Source organism: Cariama cristata, unplaced genomic scaffold (genome assembly GCF_000690535.1).
Source record: "Cariama cristata isolate BGI_N322 unplaced genomic scaffold, ASM69053v1 scaffold15009, whole genome shotgun sequence".
NCBI lineage: Eukaryota > Metazoa > Chordata > Aves > Cariamiformes > Cariamidae > Cariama > Cariama cristata.
Genome location: NW_009636441.1, coordinates 4,218 through 24,505, shown reverse-complemented (window position 1 = coordinate 24,505; position 20,288 = coordinate 4,218). Strand labels below are relative to the sequence as shown.

General features: G+C 38.3%; 1 protein-coding gene across 1 annotated transcript in view; it reads left to right on the top strand.

Moving 5' to 3' along the window:
- Window positions 1-19,298, top strand: part of ASZ1 (ankyrin repeat, SAM and basic leucine zipper domain containing 1) — a gene marked incomplete at its 5' end in the record, with an annotated part of 20,796 nt that extends 1,498 nt beyond the window's left edge. Inside the window, 7 exons of the mRNA XM_009707926.1 lie at window positions 1,502-1,614; window positions 5,482-5,557; window positions 5,944-6,000; window positions 11,659-11,771; window positions 16,920-17,025; window positions 17,461-17,574; window positions 19,152-19,298. Of these exons, the coding sequence (XP_009706228.1) occupies window positions 1,502-1,614; window positions 5,482-5,557; window positions 5,944-6,000; window positions 11,659-11,771; window positions 16,920-17,025; window positions 17,461-17,574; window positions 19,152-19,298 (726 nt within the window). The remainder of the gene's footprint in view (window positions 1-1,501; window positions 1,615-5,481; window positions 5,558-5,943; window positions 6,001-11,658; window positions 11,772-16,919; window positions 17,026-17,460; window positions 17,575-19,151) is intronic.
- Window positions 19,299-20,288: the final 990 nt, after the last annotated feature.

Here is a 20,288-nt window from a genome sequence, read left to right as displayed (position 1 = left end):
CAGGCTACAGCCATATAATCCTATAACACAACTTTCTCTGACATAGAGGGAATACAGGCTCCTCACAGTTGAGAGGTGGGCCTTGTCTCTTGACCTGTGAAGCGCTAACTTTCACACAGTTACTGCAAAGTCTTGCAGGTGGTATTGAGATATTTAATGGTTGTGAGCTTTTTCCAGCTTGGGGGTCTGCCCTTCAGGCTGTTGACAACCCAAGGGGCTGTCATATAGACTATGTCTGCAGAACCTGTATCTGGGGGATATTTTTCTTACGTACTGTACTGGGTTTGGCTGGGATGGAGTTCTTTTTCTTCCTAACAGCCTGTGTGGTGCTGTGTTTTAGGTTTGTGACCCAAACAGTGTTGATAACACACCAGTATTTTAGCTCTTGCTGAGCAGTGCTTGTGCAGCATCAAGGCCTTCTCTTTTTCTGGCTGTGCCCCCCACCTCTAGCACGTAGGCTGGGAGGGAGAACAGCCAGGGCAGCTGACGCCAACTGACCCAAGGGATACTCCATACCATATACCATCATGCTCAGCAATAAAATTGGGGTGGGGGGGAGTTTTTCCAAAGTAGTCATTGCGTGGAGACTGTCTGGGCATTGGTCTGCTGGTGGGAGGTGGTGGGTGACTGCCTTTGCATCACTTAGGATTTTGTTGGGTTTTTTTCCCCTTTGCTTATTAAACAACTGTATGCATTTTTTCCTCACTTTCACCCTTCTGATTTTCCCCCATCCTGCTGGGGGAGAGTGAGAAGCGACTGGATAGGGGCTTATTTGCCAGCCGGGATGAACCCACCAGACATAGTATATGTGGATGTGTATATGTGTATATAAAACTGCCTAGTCACCTGAATTTCAGCAAAGTGGTTTCACCATTCCTTTAGCTTTATTGAGATTCTACTTGTTTTGCTGAATTTTCTAGTGACTATCTCAAAACTCACACAGGGGCAATTCGGCTTCTGGAGTCCATCACTGATGCATAGTGATGTCTGGCAGAAGGCTTGCTTCTTTAATCAGTTGGAAGAATCCCTGTCTGTCAGATATCATTAACTTAGATCGTCAATTGTAAATTGCTAAATGTTGGGTCCATATATGCACTGGAAATGGAGACATTAAAATAGTCATATGCATCGTGCTCTTTAGACAGCTTACTGCCTTGAGTATGTAGAACTCTTGTCTACAAACCACAAAAATGAGTATGTTGGTGTATTGCTGCTTCTGTAGTGACAGATGCTAACGTTTTTAGACTACATTATATATCCTGTTTTGCTCTGTGTCAGTTCATCGTTGTCCTCGAATTTGATTTATTCAGAAATGCTCTCGGTAAACTCTGTGGGCTTAGTCTTAGCTCCTCGTATTTGTATGCTTTAGAGAAGAAGTGGCAGATGTTTCATGTTCCCTGTAGGTAGTAATTTATGATTGAACTCTTTGTAGCTTTACTCCTGTGTGTTTCTTTATGCATTTTGAATTTGAATAATAATTAATTCATTTTGGCCCTTCCAGATTTATAGTTTACTCTCTTTGGCTGCAAATCACTTGCAAGGGAGATACCATGAAACGATTAAGCAAGAGGCTATCTACAAATTTCTGACAGCTGTCCCTGACCACAGAGCTGGGTAAATACAGTCATAGTGTAATTTTAGCTCATAAACATTCGTAAGAGATTGTATTTGTTCATACCAGTGATTAAGTTGTACTTATGTACATTGTGCATTGTTTGGAGCACTACCAAGAGTCTGTAGGAAGTATATTAGTGTACTGTTAATTTTTCAAGATTGCAAAGTTCCTTTGCATTATGAACAAAGAGCATGCTCTAGATCTGTCCTTCATCTCACTCGGTGTAAAGTATAGTGGAGACAGGGTCCAATGTCACTTCACTTCAGCTCTGGTAAATTAGTGTACTTCCCTGTTGGATACTCCTCGTTGTGTGGTTGTCTTCAGTTGATGTTAAATTTTTGATGTTTTCACTGAATGCCTGTTTTTAGCTTCATGCCACCAGGAAGAGCTATGCCCTTTTCTTTTTTTCTGTGTATATGAGAGTCAAAATTAAGTATGAACACCAGTTAAGTTCTAGAACTTTTTGCATAGCAAGCACCTGACTCTGAAGCTTGCAGGAATGACTGGGATCAACCCCTGCTTCAGCAGCTTCGAAGATTAAATTTTTGATGTTTTCACTGAATGCCTGTTTTTAGCTTCATGCCACCAGGAAGAGCTATGCCCTTTTCTTTTTTTCTGTGTATATGAGAGTCAAAATTAAGTATGAACACCAGTTAAGTTCTAGAACTTTTTGCATAGCAAGCCCCTGACCCTGAAGCTTGCAGGTGTCCGATGACTGGGATCAACCCCTGCTTCAGCAACTTCGAAGATCTCTGGTGCAGTTTTGTCCCAGAACATGTTGGTTAAGAAATCCTCAACAAACCATCCACTTGCCTCCTTGAGCTTGGGCTGGATGGTGTTGAGAAGACAATTTCCAGTGCCCACAGTCTGTTCTGGTTGGTCAGATTGATTCTTTATGTCCCTGCTCATCCAGATCATGCTGAATTTGAAATGCCCAAGTTTTGTATCATTGGGCTGGTAGCAGTTCATACTGAGGTAGTCTCAGTCTTTGACAGAGTACCTCAAATCAGACAAAACCTCCCGAGGTTCTGTTTCTAGATGAATGTGTATGTCAATCAGATTTTTATTCTCTGGTGCTTCAAGCACAGTCATCTTAGACGTACATCTTGTAGCAGAGAGGTGAAGACTTTGCATGGTAAAAATCTTATCTATGCTGTCTTCTTTGTTCTTGCGTCTTACTACTCGTAGATTCCTGAAGGTGGTGTTCTGGGTATATCTCACGATCTGTGAACCAGGTCTCTCATGGGATCTATCTGCTCCTTGGGGATCATCTTTTGAGTCCCTGTATACTTGCCATGAAGGTGACATTCCTTTAAATAGGTTGGTCTTCTAGTGCTCTTCACAAGGACTCATACTCCTAGATAGTGTGTACTTAATGACCTCGATGTTAGAACAGATCTCTCTCTTTTTTAATAGGTTTAGGTTGTTTAGGAAGTTTCCTAGGTGTTTTCTGGTATAAAGAAATAAACTAACACTATGCTGCAGTTATCCAAATGGATTTAGTGCTGTTGACACCTGATGGTGGCTAGAGGACAGTGTTTGGGTAGTCTTGATAAGCTTTTAAAATAAGACACTGAAATCCTGAAGCTCACTTGAAATACTTTGTGGCAGCTGGATGTCTAGCTACGCAAATGTAATTCTGTAATCCTGGGCTTCCAGGATTTCACAATGTTTGAGTAGTCATGTTCTAAACTCTGCTGATTTTCTCTGCATCAGATGAGGAACTGATTTGTTTGTATGAACAGACATTTTTGTCAAGCTCAAGGATATTTGTATTAACAATAGCTAGTTCTGATGTTTCATAACTTTGAGCATTTCTGGTAATTTGCAGAACACTTGGTTTCAGGAAACAGTCCCCTGGAGTATTAAATGGCTGTTCTTACAAATACAGCTTATCCATTTCCACACACACACACATACCCACCCCCTAGTGAGTTGTTTTTTTTCATTTAGTGATAGTCAGGAGGTACACTGATACCTGTGTTTACTCCATCATAGTTTCTTGAGCTGGATGGCTCCTTCCTGCCATTTGCCTGCATAATTTTCATCACAGGCATTACCAGCTGTCTTCTCAAGTCCCTGTTCTCTCAGTTGCTCCTAATGCGTCATCTGGTACTGGATATCTGTGTCCCACCGCGCAGAGTCAGTGAGTATAACTTGTCATCCTTGCTGTTGTCATCCTTTTGTCATCCTTAGGTAGCGCGCGTAGCCTCAGTCCTTGTTGTCTGCCATCCTGATTAGACTGTTGTCCTGACTCCAGAGCCCTGGCCTATTCAAAGAAGTGCGTATACCTGTCAGGAATTTGCTTTCTTCAGCTCCTGGATTAGGTCCTCTTCTGGTTCAGGGACTTGGAAGTTACTGTCTGGATACCGAATAGCCCCTTCCTTTGATCCTGAGAGAAAATGTCCTTTCCTTGCACCTTTAGTAGAACCAAAGTCTCGGATTACCCAGGGACTCCCAAAACCTTTGCAAACTGGGCACTTTGCCTACAGAACAACAATTCATTACCGCAGGTCATTCACAGACTGTCTCCTCTTGCCAGTTGAAGGGCATTGCCTGTACATAAAATGTTTGGATGTATGTGTGAATTGCTTACTTGAAGACTGGTTGTTGCAGCCTCTGTGTTGAGGGGGAAGGAATCAGGTGGAGGATAACACAATTCTGCGCAACTTCATGGTAGGGGTGATGGCTTTAAACTCTATTAAAATTATTTTAAACTGTTTTTATGAAGGTATGCTCACAGAATTATTTACTTACAGTGTGGAAGTTGCGTAAACTCCTTCATATGTGATTTAGGGCGTCCATCCTCATAAAGGGATGAGTGTACGTAATTACCAGAAATCTTGGAATGCAAGATTCTCAGTGTGCAAACCTGAAATGTTTTCTTACATATTCAGAATAATTTTCAGAGACGTTTGTTGTTTAGTTTTGTTGGTTTTGGGGTTTGTTTTGTTGTTTTTTTTTTTTTTTTTTTTTTGGGGGGGGGGCTTTTTTTTAAACTTTAATAGGAGCTCTTTAAGTCTTTGATGTGAAAAGGGGGCAAGCCTTCATTTCAGGGCCTGCAATAAGACGGAGCAAACTATCTCTTAACTCAGGGTTTTGGCAAAGGATTCACTGTAGCAATTGCAGTAGTCCTTTCTGCAATTCGTATGGTTTGCTTTTTGGTTTAATTCTGTTCATTACATTTGTTCATCTGATTGTTGAAAGGTGTTTAGGTTTTTTTTTTTTTTCCCCTTATATTTTTATATCTTTTGGTAGGGCAAGGAATCAAAATTGATATTTTACATTTGTTTATAAATGTTAAATTCTGAACCTACGGTGGATTATACTACTTCTTCACTCTACCTTCTGAACAGTAGTCTTCTGACAACAAATGCCTTACCGGACTAATTTCCACTGTCTCTAATTATAGACATTCCTGTTTTCTTGATAACATTTTTTGGTTTAAGTGGAACCGGAAGGGTAACAGTTGTGGGCTGAATCCAATTTATATGAATGTTATGTGATAGGAATAGATAGTGATCTTCCTTAACCCCACTTCCAATTTTTTTAGACTTTTGTGACCCAACTTTAAGGTTCAGTTCGAACATTTCGCTACTTAAAACGACATTTCTTTATGAAACTGATTCCCTTTAGGCTCAATTCAACTCATTAGACAGAAGAGCCCTTTATAAAATTGTTATAGATTAAATTGTATCCCATGATGCTTATGAGATACTACTGTCATCAGTAGGTGTGTGCAACTTCAGGTTGCTCCCCAGTGCTTTATCTGGGGAGCTTTTCTATAGCATTTTGTTCTGGATATCTTTTTTTTTTTTTTTTATTGCCACTGTTTTCATCTCAAATCTCATTAATTATATTTACAGTTCCTATTCAACTTTTGATGACATGGAAGTGTTTTTACATGGCCTTGGTCTAGAACATGTAATAGGATTATTGAAGGTAAGTTTGTGATGTATCTGCTATCTGTAAAATAATCCATGAAAGCAAAATGCACCTACAGCATTAAAAAAAGTTCTGTCACTATTAGTATATTAATTCAAATAAATTTATTACATAAATTAAATTTATGAAGCAGAAGTTCATATATAAAGTGTGAAGTTAAACTGCCGTGGACTGGATTGACTTGCTTAATTTTGATTATGTGTATTAGTCACAACATGTGATGTTTCTAAACTAGGGAACTGTTTCATTGGTTCGATAATGGTGTTGTGTAGATGTTTTTGTTTCTGAAAACCAAAGTAAAACATAAGTGAAAAAAATTAAGTGAAAACAGTGTTTTCTTCTGAGATTCTTTTTGATGGTAGAAAACCCTTTGTTTTTTACAGGAAAGAGATATAGCTTTAAGACAACTTCTGATCATGCAAAAAGATGAGTTAATAGAGGTCAGTTTACTACTTCAGAACTTAATTTAGTTTTCTCCTCTTTCTTAAATGTTTATAATGTCTTAACTTCTCTTTATAAAAGTCTAACCTTGTAAGAATTCTTTTTTTTTTTAAGATGTTTTCAGAATCTTCTGCAACTTCGTGAATTTTAATGTGAATGTAGCAGACCTTTTCTAAAGTATGTAATCCCACAGATCAGCCTTGAATTCTGTGAGTTGAATTCTTGCATCTTCTTTGCCTAGATCTGACTATGAAGTGGAAGTTCCCGATATTTCTTTGCTGCAATGATGTGAGAGTTGGGGTGAGCAGGAAATAGTTCCAGTTTAAATTTTAGTTGTTACCATTTTTAGGATTTAAGTGCGTTTTCCCTGAAAGGAAATCAGTGCTGAGATTAGCAGCAGATAATCCTGAACAACTACTTTAAATGTGGTCCTCCTTTGTGAGATGGAAAAACAAGAGCTCTCTTACATTGTGGAATCTCATATCTCACACAGGTTTATAAAACCTTACCAAGAAAAAAATAAAGAGAAGGAGAGAAGATTTGGTTTCTTAAAGTTTACTGCAGCTGGGAAGATTGGTATTTCACTGTTATCCAGGACTAAGTGGTGCATTATTTCAAGGTTTCAGTTTCCAGTTGAGATAGGGTGGTTGCTTTTCCTTAGTCTTTGCTGGAATTATTCCTGTGGGAAATGAAAGACTTCCTGTGCTTACAGGAGGATCCCGTAATAAAATCCAATTATAGGGGTCTCCTTGGAACAATGTAAGTACTTCAAGCTGCAGGATTCTTCTGAGCGCTCTGTACCTGGTCTGGGATACCAAAGACGCCTTGTTAAAGTAGCTGCTTCATGTCTTCTCCCTACTACTGATGCTAGCCATGTCCTCAGTGTCAGCTTTTCCTGCCCCCCATTGTGGTACCAAGGATGCATGTGCTGTAGCAGCTGGAACTGGCATTTGTGTACAGATACTAATACTCCTTCAGAGTTGGTGTCACAAGAATGTTTTTGCATGAAGTTTTCTCTTGTAACTGAGTAGAGTTTAAGTGTTTTGACAGAGCTCAGAGGTAATTCTGTATTCTCAGAGGGTGCACGTATAGCGGAGCTTTGTCAATGAAGAGATTTTTAAGAGTTCACTTAGACCTAAATATTATAAGGCATGTCAGCGTGTTCTGATGTCACTGCTTTTCTGAAGCCTCGGGATCGTGCCCATTGGACAGCATCCCAGTGTGGGCTTTCTATGAATCCTAAAGCCCCTGTTGACAGGAATTTTTGCTCTTTAAAGGAGATTTTTGTGGCTTTCTTCTCATCACTGTGTGAGCTGCTGTATCGGCTGTGATTGCATTAAACTGCAAATCTGACTGGGTATATCTTCATATTGATCGCATGTTTTGATGTTGCAATCGTTACTTGGTTTTGTCCAGGGGATGCTGGAGGAAGAAGGGAGAATTGTGGGCTTACTTCAGTGAATAACTAAGCTTTATGATTCCTTCACCAAAGAGGTTTAATTTCACACAAACTGGTAACTTCTGCTTCAGTGTTCTAACATCTGTGAGGCTCCCTATTACAAAGAGGGCTTTTTTGGACAAACTGAAATAAATACCTGGATCAGCTGCTCTTGCACAGGAAGACAGCATCTATAGGAACAGAATTGTTTGCCTCTTAGCTCTGCAATGGCAGGAAACCATTCCTGGAAAATAAGTTGTGCTTTGTGCATGGACGTAAATTAATTAGTGAGTCTTCAATTGAGAATTTAAAAAATGACATAACACTACTCCTGGCTTATTAGCACTTCATAAGTTATCCTGAATTCTTGATGCAGTCTAGTTTTAGAGCTGTACTGACAGTTTCTCCCCACACTGCTGATAGAGCAAATCTAATCTGTTTCCTCGTAACTCCAGAGTTGAAAGTTTTTAGTGTGATGGCAGATCTTCAACTAACAGCCCGCTATTTTAAAGAGCCTGGATCTTATTACTACAAAGATTAATGATGACCTCTGATGGATGCCTCTGAACCAAGCTGCTTTGTATCCAGAGAACTGGAAAGAAACCCTGTCACTAACGTGATACACTTTCCTCCATCAAACAATATCAGAAAGATATTTTCTCTGTAAATATCTTTATCTGTATTCTACAACAGAGCCTAAACAATGAGTCTTTCAAGCTGAAATCCTTGCATTCCTTAAGCTTATAAACTGTTCCGTACTGAGACAAGTCTGTTCAATATACTGGGACATGTCTATTCAATGTTTGGAGGTTTTTGTCTGATTCTGTGCTACTCCTAACGCTTGGATCTTTTTTGTCTGGCTTTTTTGAGCATTTATCTCACAAGACAGCAATAGAAATAATTTTACTCTGGATGCATTTAGGACTAAGAAGGTTCCTTTCTCACAAGTCTATTAGTTTAGAATAACAGAAATCGGCATCCTGTTCTGGATTTAAGCATGCATGATGAAAAGATGACACATCAAAATTAAAAATATAACCCAGAAATTTAACTTCATCATTAGAGAATTATGTGGTCTGTGTGCTTCCATATCACAGTTCTAGGACTGTCCTTCCTCTGCCCCAACTCCCCACAAAAAAGCATTTAATATCTGGCAGAAAATTGTTCAGGTTATTAAAAATAGTGACCACTTGGGCAGGATGGCAAGGATGTAAGAGTTCATGCATAACTTCACTGGTTTTATCTGCGAAGTATGTCATCTTTCATGTGTTGAGGCAATCTGTTACTCGCCTCTTCTTTTGTTTCCATCTAAAGGATGACTGAAAAGTCATGTTGATGCTGGAGCGTGAGTTTGGGACATGGATTTTCAGGGACTGTTTTTTATTTATGTGTGTGTGCTTATTTATTTAAGAATAAAATAGATGTTGTTAGAGTTGAGGTGCCTAAAATCAAAATCTAGACTGCTCGTAGTCTGTTTTACAGATACAAGCAAGTTCTTGTACAACATTCTTAAACAAAGGGCCACTTCACGATAATATTTGCGTTATTTGGACTGCAGAGTGTAATTAAACCAACACCAACTTAAAAGCTTGCTTATCCATGAGGAAGAAAGGCTTCTTGTACGGTGGTTGTTCCATGCATTCATCATGGCATGAATAGTCAGGTTCTGGGTAACCCTCACGTTCAGCAGAGGTGGTCTAGAAAGGGAAAATATGTCTGCTTTGGGAAGTAGTTTGGACTGGTCTATCTACTTTCTGTCTCTAAATTCTGCACCTAGTACCTCTGAATTCAGAATCACTGTGGTGGTGGAAGGATTTATCTATGATGACCTTTATCACATTCTTTACTTCCTAAACCATATCTTCAAGGTGTGGTGGTGCTCAGTCACTGATCCATTTGCAGAAGGATGAAATTATGTTTTATTTATAGGGAAACAAACTACAACGTCTTCCTGATACGCTGGTCAGAAAGCTGTATCCTGCTTTGCTCATTCCAGGAATGAGAAGATAGAGTCAAAAGCAAGCCCCATTTTTGCAATAGTTCCTGCTTTAAGCAAGGTAGTTTAGATATTCAAGAATAACTGCCGTTCTGTCCTTGGAGGAACTCGTTTGCTTTGTTAATTATAATTAAAAGTAAACTTGCTGTTCTTACATAAATCAACTTAATTCTGCATCATGAAATGACTGCTGTAATGCTTTGTAAGCACTAAGAAAACATTAGTTCACACCAGATAGATGTCCACCAGGCAGACCTGAGAACTAATAAATTGAGCAAACTTACAGCTTGACATAAGTAAAGCAAATTATTTCTAGGAAACCCAGATCTTTCTCTCCTAAGGCTGCTAGCGATATTTACTAAAGAGACTTGAGTACAATTTGTGCAGGTACCCATGGCAACCTATTGGAAACTCAAAAGTTCTTGACACCTGTAGTTAAACTCCCAGTTAATCTTGTTGGGATTTTACATTACTGAAGAATTTACTTGTCTATAGACTTAAGATGTGGTTTTGTTAAAGACACGCTTGTGACCCCACAGGTACACGTTACCTGTGATTTCTGAATGCCTGGTGGGGAACCTGGAGGACTTTTATGGAGGCACGATGAACACTGGGTGTCAGAAACGAAAGTCTCACACAAAGCAAGCGTTTCTCTAGGCACCTTCTCTTCCCTAGAATTGCTACTCAGCACCATCCGAGGAAGTAAGACTGCCTAGCGTTTTGATCTGATGTGTACTGTCGGCTGTTCATTCAAAATTCTTTCTGCAATAATTACAGAAATCTAGGAGACTGCAAACACTAACATCTTGCAGATCTCTGGGGCTGCAGCAGGGCACTTCAGGCCCTCAGAACGTCAGTGAGAGTCCTGTGTGTTCTTGCTTTGGAGTCTGTGGGATCCTTGCAGTCTCAAATTCCAGAATGGTCCACTCCTGCCATGTCCAGGTACTCAGCGGGAGAGTTAGGAACAAAGTCATTCTTGGAGCTGGCATTATGAGGTTTTTCACTTGTGTGGCGAAGCATCCTAACATCAGAAGTCCTGTGTTGCACAGCCGCGTGCCAGATGAGCAAGGGAAGGTATTGAATGTGCCACAGAAGTGCTTCCCTTTTAACAAATGGACTATTTCTCTTCTTTATTTAAGTGTTCTGCAAGAAAACTCTCAACCTAGGATTTAAATATGAGTTAAATTTTAATCTGAAATAGTAGATAGATAACACAGCTGAGACTGTTTTCTGTCCCAGGCATTACTTGGAGAATCTGTTACATAGTGTATATACCTTCTGAAGAAAATGGTGCTTTTCTTTATCTAAAAAAGACAAAAAGCCTTGAAGACTTCAGAACTTTTCTGTTGTTTGCAGCGTTAGCCAAGAGTGTAGATGATGAACTGATTTGAGCTTAGGGACTGTATGTCGAGTAGTATTTAGGCTTGGTCTTAATTTGGGGTAAGAAAACTATTCTGAGTTTATGAGTATGCTGCCCTTCAGGTATATAAAGAGGCTGCTTTTATAGGCTATTTCATGGTAGAAACATCTGGCTGAATGTCTTTTTAACAGATCGTATTCTCTCTACTAGTTTCTGATCATTTGAGTTTTTGGAGGCAGTGTGGAACAACTAGATTTCTTTGTAGATGTAACCTATCTTTAAATGAGATTCTATATGAATGTAAGGTTTTAGAAAGAGATATCGTATCTTATGAGACCAGTTTCTCTAATGGGAAAAACATACACACCCAAAAGCTTGTAAAAGCTCTTCTTAAAATTTGGCATCTTTCTGATAATTTTCCATTTGATGCTGATTTGATAGTTTCCTTTTTTTCTTTCTAAGTTAATGCTATATCACCATCGTGATGATTGGTTATTTTACCGTAAGAGATGACTGAGGTGATTCTGAAATAAATGAGCATAACATCCTAACAACACAGGGGTACTTACAAAAACTGCTATTATTTTTTTTTTTTAATAAACCTTAAACAGATTTTTGTGAGTATCTTGTGCAATTTCAGTTTGGCTCTTCCTCAGCTCTGGTAATTTTCTTTTGCGTCATTGAATAATTTCTGTGGGTTTATTTTTTCCTTTGGCAGTTACATACGTAGGTGGTTGCAGTAACTTAAAAGCAGCTTCTTTTGACTCTTAATAATTAGAAGCTCACACATAAGTGGTACTGTAGTGTTATGTTCTAATAAATATTGAAAGTAAATCATACTTGGAATTACTCTTTAAATTTAGATTGGCATTACAAATCCTCGAGATCAACAGAAACTCCTAGATGCTATTAAGGAGCTACAAGTGGAAGAAATGAGAATTGGAGACCTCCCTGAAGTGATGAAGCTGGAATTGAGGTATTAACTGTGTATCTAAGGAAATGGAACTGAAAGATGAACTATTTAAGGTGACTGCATTGTTTTCTGTAGCTCAAAGGTAAAATTCTGTCACACCTTATCCCATGCATAACACTTGTGAGAATACAGCAGTTAGTGGGTTATGAGGGCTGGTGGTGGGTGCATTTTGTACAAAGAAAGTTGGAAGCATAGATTGCAGGAATCTCTTTATGGGTTACATTGCCATTATATGCCATTCCTTTGGCCATCTTTTTGAGTGATGAGTTTGTTCTTTGTACCTCAGATGGGGTTTTGTGACCTTGCTGTGCAGGGTTTTCGCCACCTTGTGTTCGTATCATGAACTCTGAAACTGGCTTCTTGGTCTCCAGTATTAACTCATTCTTTAATTTCTCTGATAGGCTTCAGTGAGCAGATTTTTTTTGTTTCTCCACGGAAATGGGGTCTTGCCTTTCTTGCTTCCCCAGGCTTCAAGAACGTCCTGGACCTTTACAAACCCCACATGATGTGGTCTCCGTAATGCTCCATTGTGTCTGTAGACAAGGCAGGCTGTGTTAGTCTTGCAACCAAATTTGTCCAATTCTAAGATGCAATTAAAAGATGTGTGGGAGGCAGAGATGCATATAATTTCTGCATAGGGCTTTAATTTTCAACTGATAAATTAATTACATGTACATGTCTGTCTTAAATCATAAATGTGACTTCTGTATAGATTCAAGATTTTTTCCATTTATTTCTCTTCCACTGGGAGCAATTTTAACTGGCTTCTTAAAGACCACTTTTTTTTTAATATGTATTACAAATTAAGAACTTCATAAGCTATTTTCCTTGTCGTAGATTATATGTATCAGTAGAAATAGGTTTATAAGGAAACTGATTTTTAGGAAAGTGTTACTCCTTCAAACTTCCATTCCAACTTGATATTTTTCCTATTATAGGTTCTTTCTTACAACCTTAAGCATCAGCTCTGCAGTACCTCTCACACTTCTAGTGTAGTCTTGTGCAGTCCCATGAAAGCCAGGCCTGAGCTGAGAGGAACATCCCTCAGCAACCTTATTAAACTTCATCAATCCCCTAAGCACTGGTAGAGCAATCTCCACATCCAGCACAAAAAGAGGAATGAAGGCTATAGTAAGTGCAAAGATGCCTTAAGATTTCTTAAAACTCTTACCCTCTTTTTTGTTGTGTAAATACCATTTTTTTCCAGAAGAGAGACCTAGACTTGAATTTAGATTCTGCTCTCCTATCTTTCCTCTTTTTACTTCCCAGAACTATAGAAGAATAGCTGCTGAAAATAGGATTAGTTTGATATTTAAATTTGCAAAAGTTTTAGAAGTGGAGTCGGGCAGAAAACTGTGGCTTGCCTTTCAGAGGCTTTAGTCAGTTGAACTCTGTTTGTTTAACTTAGAGAAGACTGGTTTGGAGATCCTGGTCCTTCCTCGTACCGTAACTGCACCGCTAGTAAGTTAGGTTCTCTGTGCTTGTTTCTCTCTTCCCAGTCCCTCCACCATTTGCATAGCATCGTGTTGCCTTATTTGCAGTGGCCTGGCTAGAGGAGTACTGGGGGAAAAAACCTCCTCCTTGCATCCAGTCTACTCATTAAATAACTTTCTAATGTCTAGAATAAGGGTTCGATTCCTCTTTAAAGTGTGTCTGTCTCCCTCTTGACTAGTGACCTGACAGCTGTGCTGCTACTCTGTTAGATATTTCTTCCCTCTCCGTAATACGGGGGAGAACTGTCTGCGTTATTTGGGTCCTGCAAGGCTAGACTCTTTGTTAGTTATGTTGTTCACTGGACCGAAGAGTGTGCTTGGGTTCAAGTTCATTCTGTACATGTCACCGTGCTTCAGAGGCAACTGAATCGCACTGACACTGTGTATTAGCAGTCATGTCATGATGCGGTCCTGCCGTAGCGTTGTCTTTTGTGCCTTGGTTACATGAGTCTGTCTAGTATGTACTCCGCTCCCGTCTAGTCATTCTTACGTGTTCAAATTGCTCCTGATGCTGGTACTGCACCTGTATTGGTACCCGTTACTGTATACAAAAGAGGCTTTGCAGCCTGTTTGAGGTACGTTTTTGCAGCATGATGCCAGGTTTGAGCTGTAGGATGTGGGAGAACATGCAGGGTCTTTGGGGAAGCTCTTGAAAGACTGAGGTGGGCTGGGAAAGCAGAGTGTTGATGTCCTAGTATGGGACTTCCATGCTGCTTCTAGTCTGTGAGAAGATTTCTCCATCAGAACAAGTGTGTACTTTCAGAAGAGAATCCAGTTGCAAACTAGTACGTGTGCTGTAAAGCTGAAGAACTAAAGTTCCAGCATGCAAGAGGGTGCAACCAGGTATGATACAAATACACCATAAATCCTCTGACAGCACATGAGCCGTTCCTATTAAAATTGAGGCTTTGTTGCTGAGCTGAGGTAGTAGACCAGGCTTCTGGTGTCTAGCTGGCCAAGTTAGGCACCTTTAGAAAAGGATGTTGACTCTTCAGCAAGGGATAATTAGCTGCAGTTTTAAGAAGACTTTGCCCAATTTAATGCATTTTTATGCTAGAAATGTATGCTTTTTTCAGATTGTTCTGTAGTGGTGTTTAGTATATACATTCAAGCACAGCAGCTTAAAAATTTGAATAGAGGGAGTAAGTGGAGAAATACAGAAAGTTAGCAGTTCGCTGCGTGTGTGGCCACATACAATAAAAAACCCACATGATGTCCGGTACAGTCTCACACACCAGTGACATATCTAGTTCCTAGTACAGATCATATGTAGATCTCAAACCCAGAAAATAATTGGTTGATTAAAGATTGAAGTACATAAAATATGACAGCATTTCAGTTATGGCAAGCACTGCATAGTTTTCTAGAAAATGGCGTGACTTGTATTCCAGGAATCTGACCTTGAGACTAAAATCATAGGCTATGTTTACATGCTATTATATAAAGATTTTAATTCCCACTTGTTCAAAGTCATTCTGTGAGAAGGAATATCAGTCATTAAGTCATAGAAAAACTAACATAGTAGAAAATGTTGAACTGATTGATTATAAACTCACAGAGTGTCTAGCACTGTTTAGCCACTGGTGTTTTGACAGCCATTAATTCTTTTTAAAAAAGTGATTATTTTTTTAAAACATTATTTCCATTTGCAAATATAAGAACATGTCACTGCAACAGATAGAAAATTCTATTAAAATATTTTTTAAGAACGGTTGTTGCTATAATACAGAAGTATGAGAAGTATAAATGTTTTTCTTTTTCTTTTTCTTTCCTCCTCATTTAATGCCCATGATGTACTTTATTTTTGCTGAGAATCCTTCCAGAATTCCTAGAAATAATTTCTTTTGTGACAAAACACAGAAGGTGCCATAACTGATCCTAGTCAGCTGAAAAGTTATCTTTCTAAGAAGAAGGAAATTTTCGTGAACATGGCTTGACTGTAGTAATGTGAGAGAAACTTTCAGACTATCTCCACATGTGATTATTTTGTTTAGTGTTTGGGTGTTCGTTTTGTTTGTTTTTTTTTTTTACCCTAAATATTCAGTTCAGTTCTATTGTTCTGAAACAAATAATAATTTATTTTATAAAAACAAGCTAATAGGCTTTCTTGTCTCTACATCTCCATAAAAACCAGGAACAGTCTTGGTTTTTAACCTCCAGCATCCCTACTGATGCTTCTATATATTTCTGTTTTAATAGTTAAAGTCTTAACAGTTCAGCAGTGTTGCACATCACAGATGTCCTGAGCAGTGTGGAAACTTTGCTCACTAATGATCTTGTGCCAAAATTGAAAGAAAACGTTTTATGGGCTAAATTCAGTTTCTCTTTAGATTCTTGCACCGAACTGGCATGTAGCTTAGTTTAGCTGTTTGGTGAATTTTATGTATACCTTTTTGGTGTCAGAAGCAGCCGCAAGTAAGGTGGTGTGAGTATGTTGCCTATAGGTTTAGTAGCAGATTGCCCTAGGGAAAAGAGGAACGTTGGGATCTGAATTAACTTACTCAAATCCTTACGTAAATTCAATGGGAAGTCCTGCAACAGGAACTTAAAATTGTCTCTTGTTTTGACCCTGGTTGTTACTCACCTGAATGGCTTACAACTAATGGACACTTTTCTGCTGAAGATACAGGCACTTCTCAGGAGTTTCAGGGTTTGAGACTCACTCTGTAAAAACCAACGGATGATCTTCTTCCTTGCCCCCTTTTCCTCTGCCTAGTCAAGGGCAACGACTTTCTGGCCAGCACCATGACTTATAAAGGCTTCCAGTAAAATAAATTGAGTCAGTGTCATGTGGAAGTTCTAGAAACTTAGCGTTGAAATTAGTCTGTTAATTTTTTCTGTCCTTTTCTCCGCTCTTTGGAGATACTGATCAAACTACTTTTCAGAGTTGTCTTCCTGCTTGTATTTGAGCAATAAGTCTAAGTTTCTTCAAAGTAGATAACATCACATATTTTAGGCTTTGAGGAATGTATTTCCACATCTGGGGACAAGTCAGTATTACTGGATTCTTTTTTTTTTTTTCTTCTACTGTGCTGGAAACTAAATGACTCTAACCTAGTTATTTAGTCCTAGCTCCAAAGTACAAACCAGATTCCTCCCTCCCCCGCCCCCCCCCTTCAAAAATGTAGGCTGCAGGTCAGGAATATTGATACATCAGCATAAAATTGAATTCTCTATTTCTGTTATTGCAAGACTGTGATCTGCATGTGCACAGGTGCACAGGAAAACAGTGTTGCAGTTATTACGCATAGTGTGTTACAAAATTACTCATGCAGCAGATAATGAAATGTTTTCATTGAAAAGAGTTAGAAACAGAAGTGGAGGATAATAGAATGTTTCCAAAAAGCTTTTTGGTGACACTTTTTCAGCTTTCAGTGTATCTTACTGGCTGAATATTCCAGATAACTTGATGATTTGTTGTCCTTCCAAAAGGAGGGGGGATGGTGGTGGGGAAAACCCCAAAAAACCCCAAAACTTGCTAAGCTGTTAAAGGTAGCATTTAACTACCCTGTGTTAAAATGACCCCAGATTTTCTTTTTTATGCAATGAAACTGCAGGTCTGACTCGCTAGCGAATGTTGGAAATGCATAGATAATATTTAGCTTGCGAAAAGTTACAGCCTTTAACAAATAACGGAATATTGGGTTTTTTTTTGTAGTGGAGATGAATTCCTCAAGTTTCTCCAGAAGTTGAATAAAGAGTGTAATAAGCTGACTCTTCCTGTGCAGACCATGAATAAGCATTTTCTCAAAAATTCTCACAAGGTATTCAACCAAAAAAAAAAAAGATGGATTTAGAGTCTATTGTTCTATTCTAGAATATTATTTGACCTTGTAAAATGAAAAATATGAATACCTATCAACTGTCTTGATTATTATATAGTTATATAGAGCTATCCAATGTTCTTTCTGTAAAGGACACTTTGGTTTTTTTAATAATTTATTTCAAAGAGTTAAGCCACCCAATTGAAGGAGATAGGTCTCTTTCTGTTTCTGCTGACAGGGGAGTTAAGGTGACAAAATGTTCCCACAGAAGCTGATAGAGAGTAGTAGATTATGTTTTGCATAAGTCGTAGAATGAAAACCCCGCATAAATGCAGTTATAAACTTTTTCTGACACTGTCTTTTATGATACATTAGCTAAAGAATATTAAATTGTAATGTACAGTGATTCTGGCAAATAACTGTAACTATTAACAGATAGTACTGCAGTGGGCGCCAACTGAAAGTTTTATTGAAGTCTGCAAAGACTTGGCTTGCAGCGTTGAAAAGCTGGGAGAAGAAGTTACCAAGCTGAAGGACCTGCTGGAGAAGGTGGGTATGTGGTGGAGTGTGCTCTTGGACAACCACTGTGGCACAAATGCCACTCTGAATACTTACACTCTTACTTCTTAATTAAGGAATCTTTTGTTTGGAATTATTGGCTCACAAGGAAGATACTAAGGTTTTATGGATTGAATGGGAGGCATCCCAGATAACTCTGCAGAGTGACAAAAGAAGAGGGTGGGAGAGGTCAAGGCTAGATGTTAGCACCACATCAGTCATTCTCAAACCAACACAATGACACGCTCTTGTCAGATGGGGTCATTTTAAGTAATAGGCTAGTAAAAGGAATGGCCGCTGGGATAGAGTAAATGGAGCATCAGTGTCAGAAAGGAATCTGTTGCTGAACGAAGCCATGTGGAACTCAGATCTTGAGTGTAATGCTACTAATGCCATTTCCTGTAGTTTAAGTAAATTTAATGTAATATAACAGCCTTCTCCCAATAAATCACTTAACACCAAATATATTTAAGAGGTAGATAGAGGTTGTGACAAAGAACTTTTTAGCTATTTGTGTTGCTGTTTTTTGCATATGCAGAAATCAATTGTATGTATGTATTTGTCTCCTGTATGTGCAGGCCAGTTGTGAGGGCTGAGGGGGATCTGAATTAGGTGCCACCTGACTTTGCTCTCGTCTGTACTTAAGGTTTTAGAGCTGTCAAGATGAAGCACAGTGGTTCTGTACCCAGTGTTAAACATTAACCTTCGAATTACTTCAAAAATGTCATTCCTGTTCTATTAAAATACTCTAGTGTTTTATGAATTTTACTGATGGAGACTTTAATACGAAACATTTTTGTGATAATTTATGATGGGATGCTCTTGAATGAGTAGAGCACTGAAACATTTATTATGAAAAGTGCCAATTTAAGTGAAACAGTTAAACCTCTTAGATAATAAGTTTGTATAAATGCCCTTAAAATCTTCAGTACTGTTTGCTAAGCTTTGTCATTGCAAGACTTTGCCAGCAGTACATGTTATGTCTGTAGCATATAATTTTTGAAAGCATGGTACATGAGATGACCTTCCAGGCATTATAAACTAAGATAGGGAATCAGAACCTAACGCTGCTGTGCTTCATGAAAAGGCTCCACTCAGCTTCAACATGTATTCGAGCAGGCACTTGTAAGGTACTTTCCACTCCCCCTTTTATTTCAGGGAAATTTAATCTGTTACATATTTAACTTCCTTTTTTAATTAACAGTTGTTTTAGTAATTAAATGGCAAAAGTTCTGGTTAAAATATTTGATGACTGGAGTTTTAATGTTTTTTATTAGATTTTTGTAGTATCTGTTAGCAGTGTGTTTTACTCCTGAGGAACTAAGTTGGTAAATGGTTTGTTTTTCTAATATATATTACAGATATAATGATTGAACATCAGATAAGATAAAGGTTTGCACATGTTTATTTCAATTGAAGTAGGGCAGAGGCAGACAGAAAGAAATAATATCAATCCTAGATGCATGCAAATTCTTAGGACTGGGTACTTTATCACATACTTAAGAAGCTTTCACGCTAACTTTTTTTTCTTTGTTGTGCTTTTTACATGAACTTAATATCTGCCTCAGCATGAGCAGAAGAATGACCCCAGCCGAGTGAAACTTCCAGACAAAGCACCCACCTTGGAAAAAAGATTAGTAAAAATGGGAGCGGTTACATTGCTTGGATTTGGTTTTTTCTTCTTTATAACTAAGTTAGTGGTAAAGAAAACCTGACTTTAAGTTTAGTTCTGTGAATACCTTTGGAAAACATGGTCGCATTATGCTTCTGTTCAGTGTATGCAGCTGTATGTGAAAATTCGTATAGTTTCACATCATAGCTGTGGTATCTGTATCCAGTAAATACTTTGGTCTCAAAATAAAGTTCTTTTCTTTTTTGGCATAAAGCTGTAATTATAGCTTACTAATTACTAGTTTCATTTTTACCTTTAGCTGTTGTTCAGAGGTGAACATAAGCAAATAATTCTGATTATACCACATGTTTGTATTTAAAATTATGATGCAGTTGTGTTTTGGGCGTTGGGAGGGTTTAAAATATTTTAAATATCTCATGTAATTTTATGTTGATACAGATCTTATCTCTATAATATGAAAAATTTCCTGGTGAGGTGTACTTTTTTTCTTTTGTCACAATCACAGGACTTTGTTACACATTGCCTAAAAAGTCATTTCCCACTGAACTATGATACTCAAATTATGCCTGAAATCAGTTTCCTTAGGGATACTTAACTTCTGTTAAGAGTTTCATCACATTTATTAAAAGGATTATAGCAGTCCTTTGCTATAAGAATGCGAGCAACTTAGAAGGCATAGCAGCATGTTTTTTCTTGGTCTGGTCTTTCACTACAGCAGCTTCATGAGTAGAGTAGCTTTTCCTTAATATTTTCTCCACTTAAAAAAATGTTTGTAATTCTGCAGTGAAACATTAATATCTGTTTTTCATCTGGTTACCAAACCAGCTATGTTGGAAAAAAAGGAATTGGTGTAAGTTAAATCAAATCAGTTATGTTTTTGCAGACTTCAATGAACATCTGTAAAAATGCTGAATATTTCTGAAGAGACGTTCTTCTATCAAAATAAAACAAAAGGTGTCTAAAAAAACATAAACCTCAGTGGGTATGTCATGCTTTAGCTCTGTCTGTTTTCAGACATGTTGTGTGGAGTCTTAATCTTTGACGGTCCCTCCAGAGACTAGTAAGGAGAAGA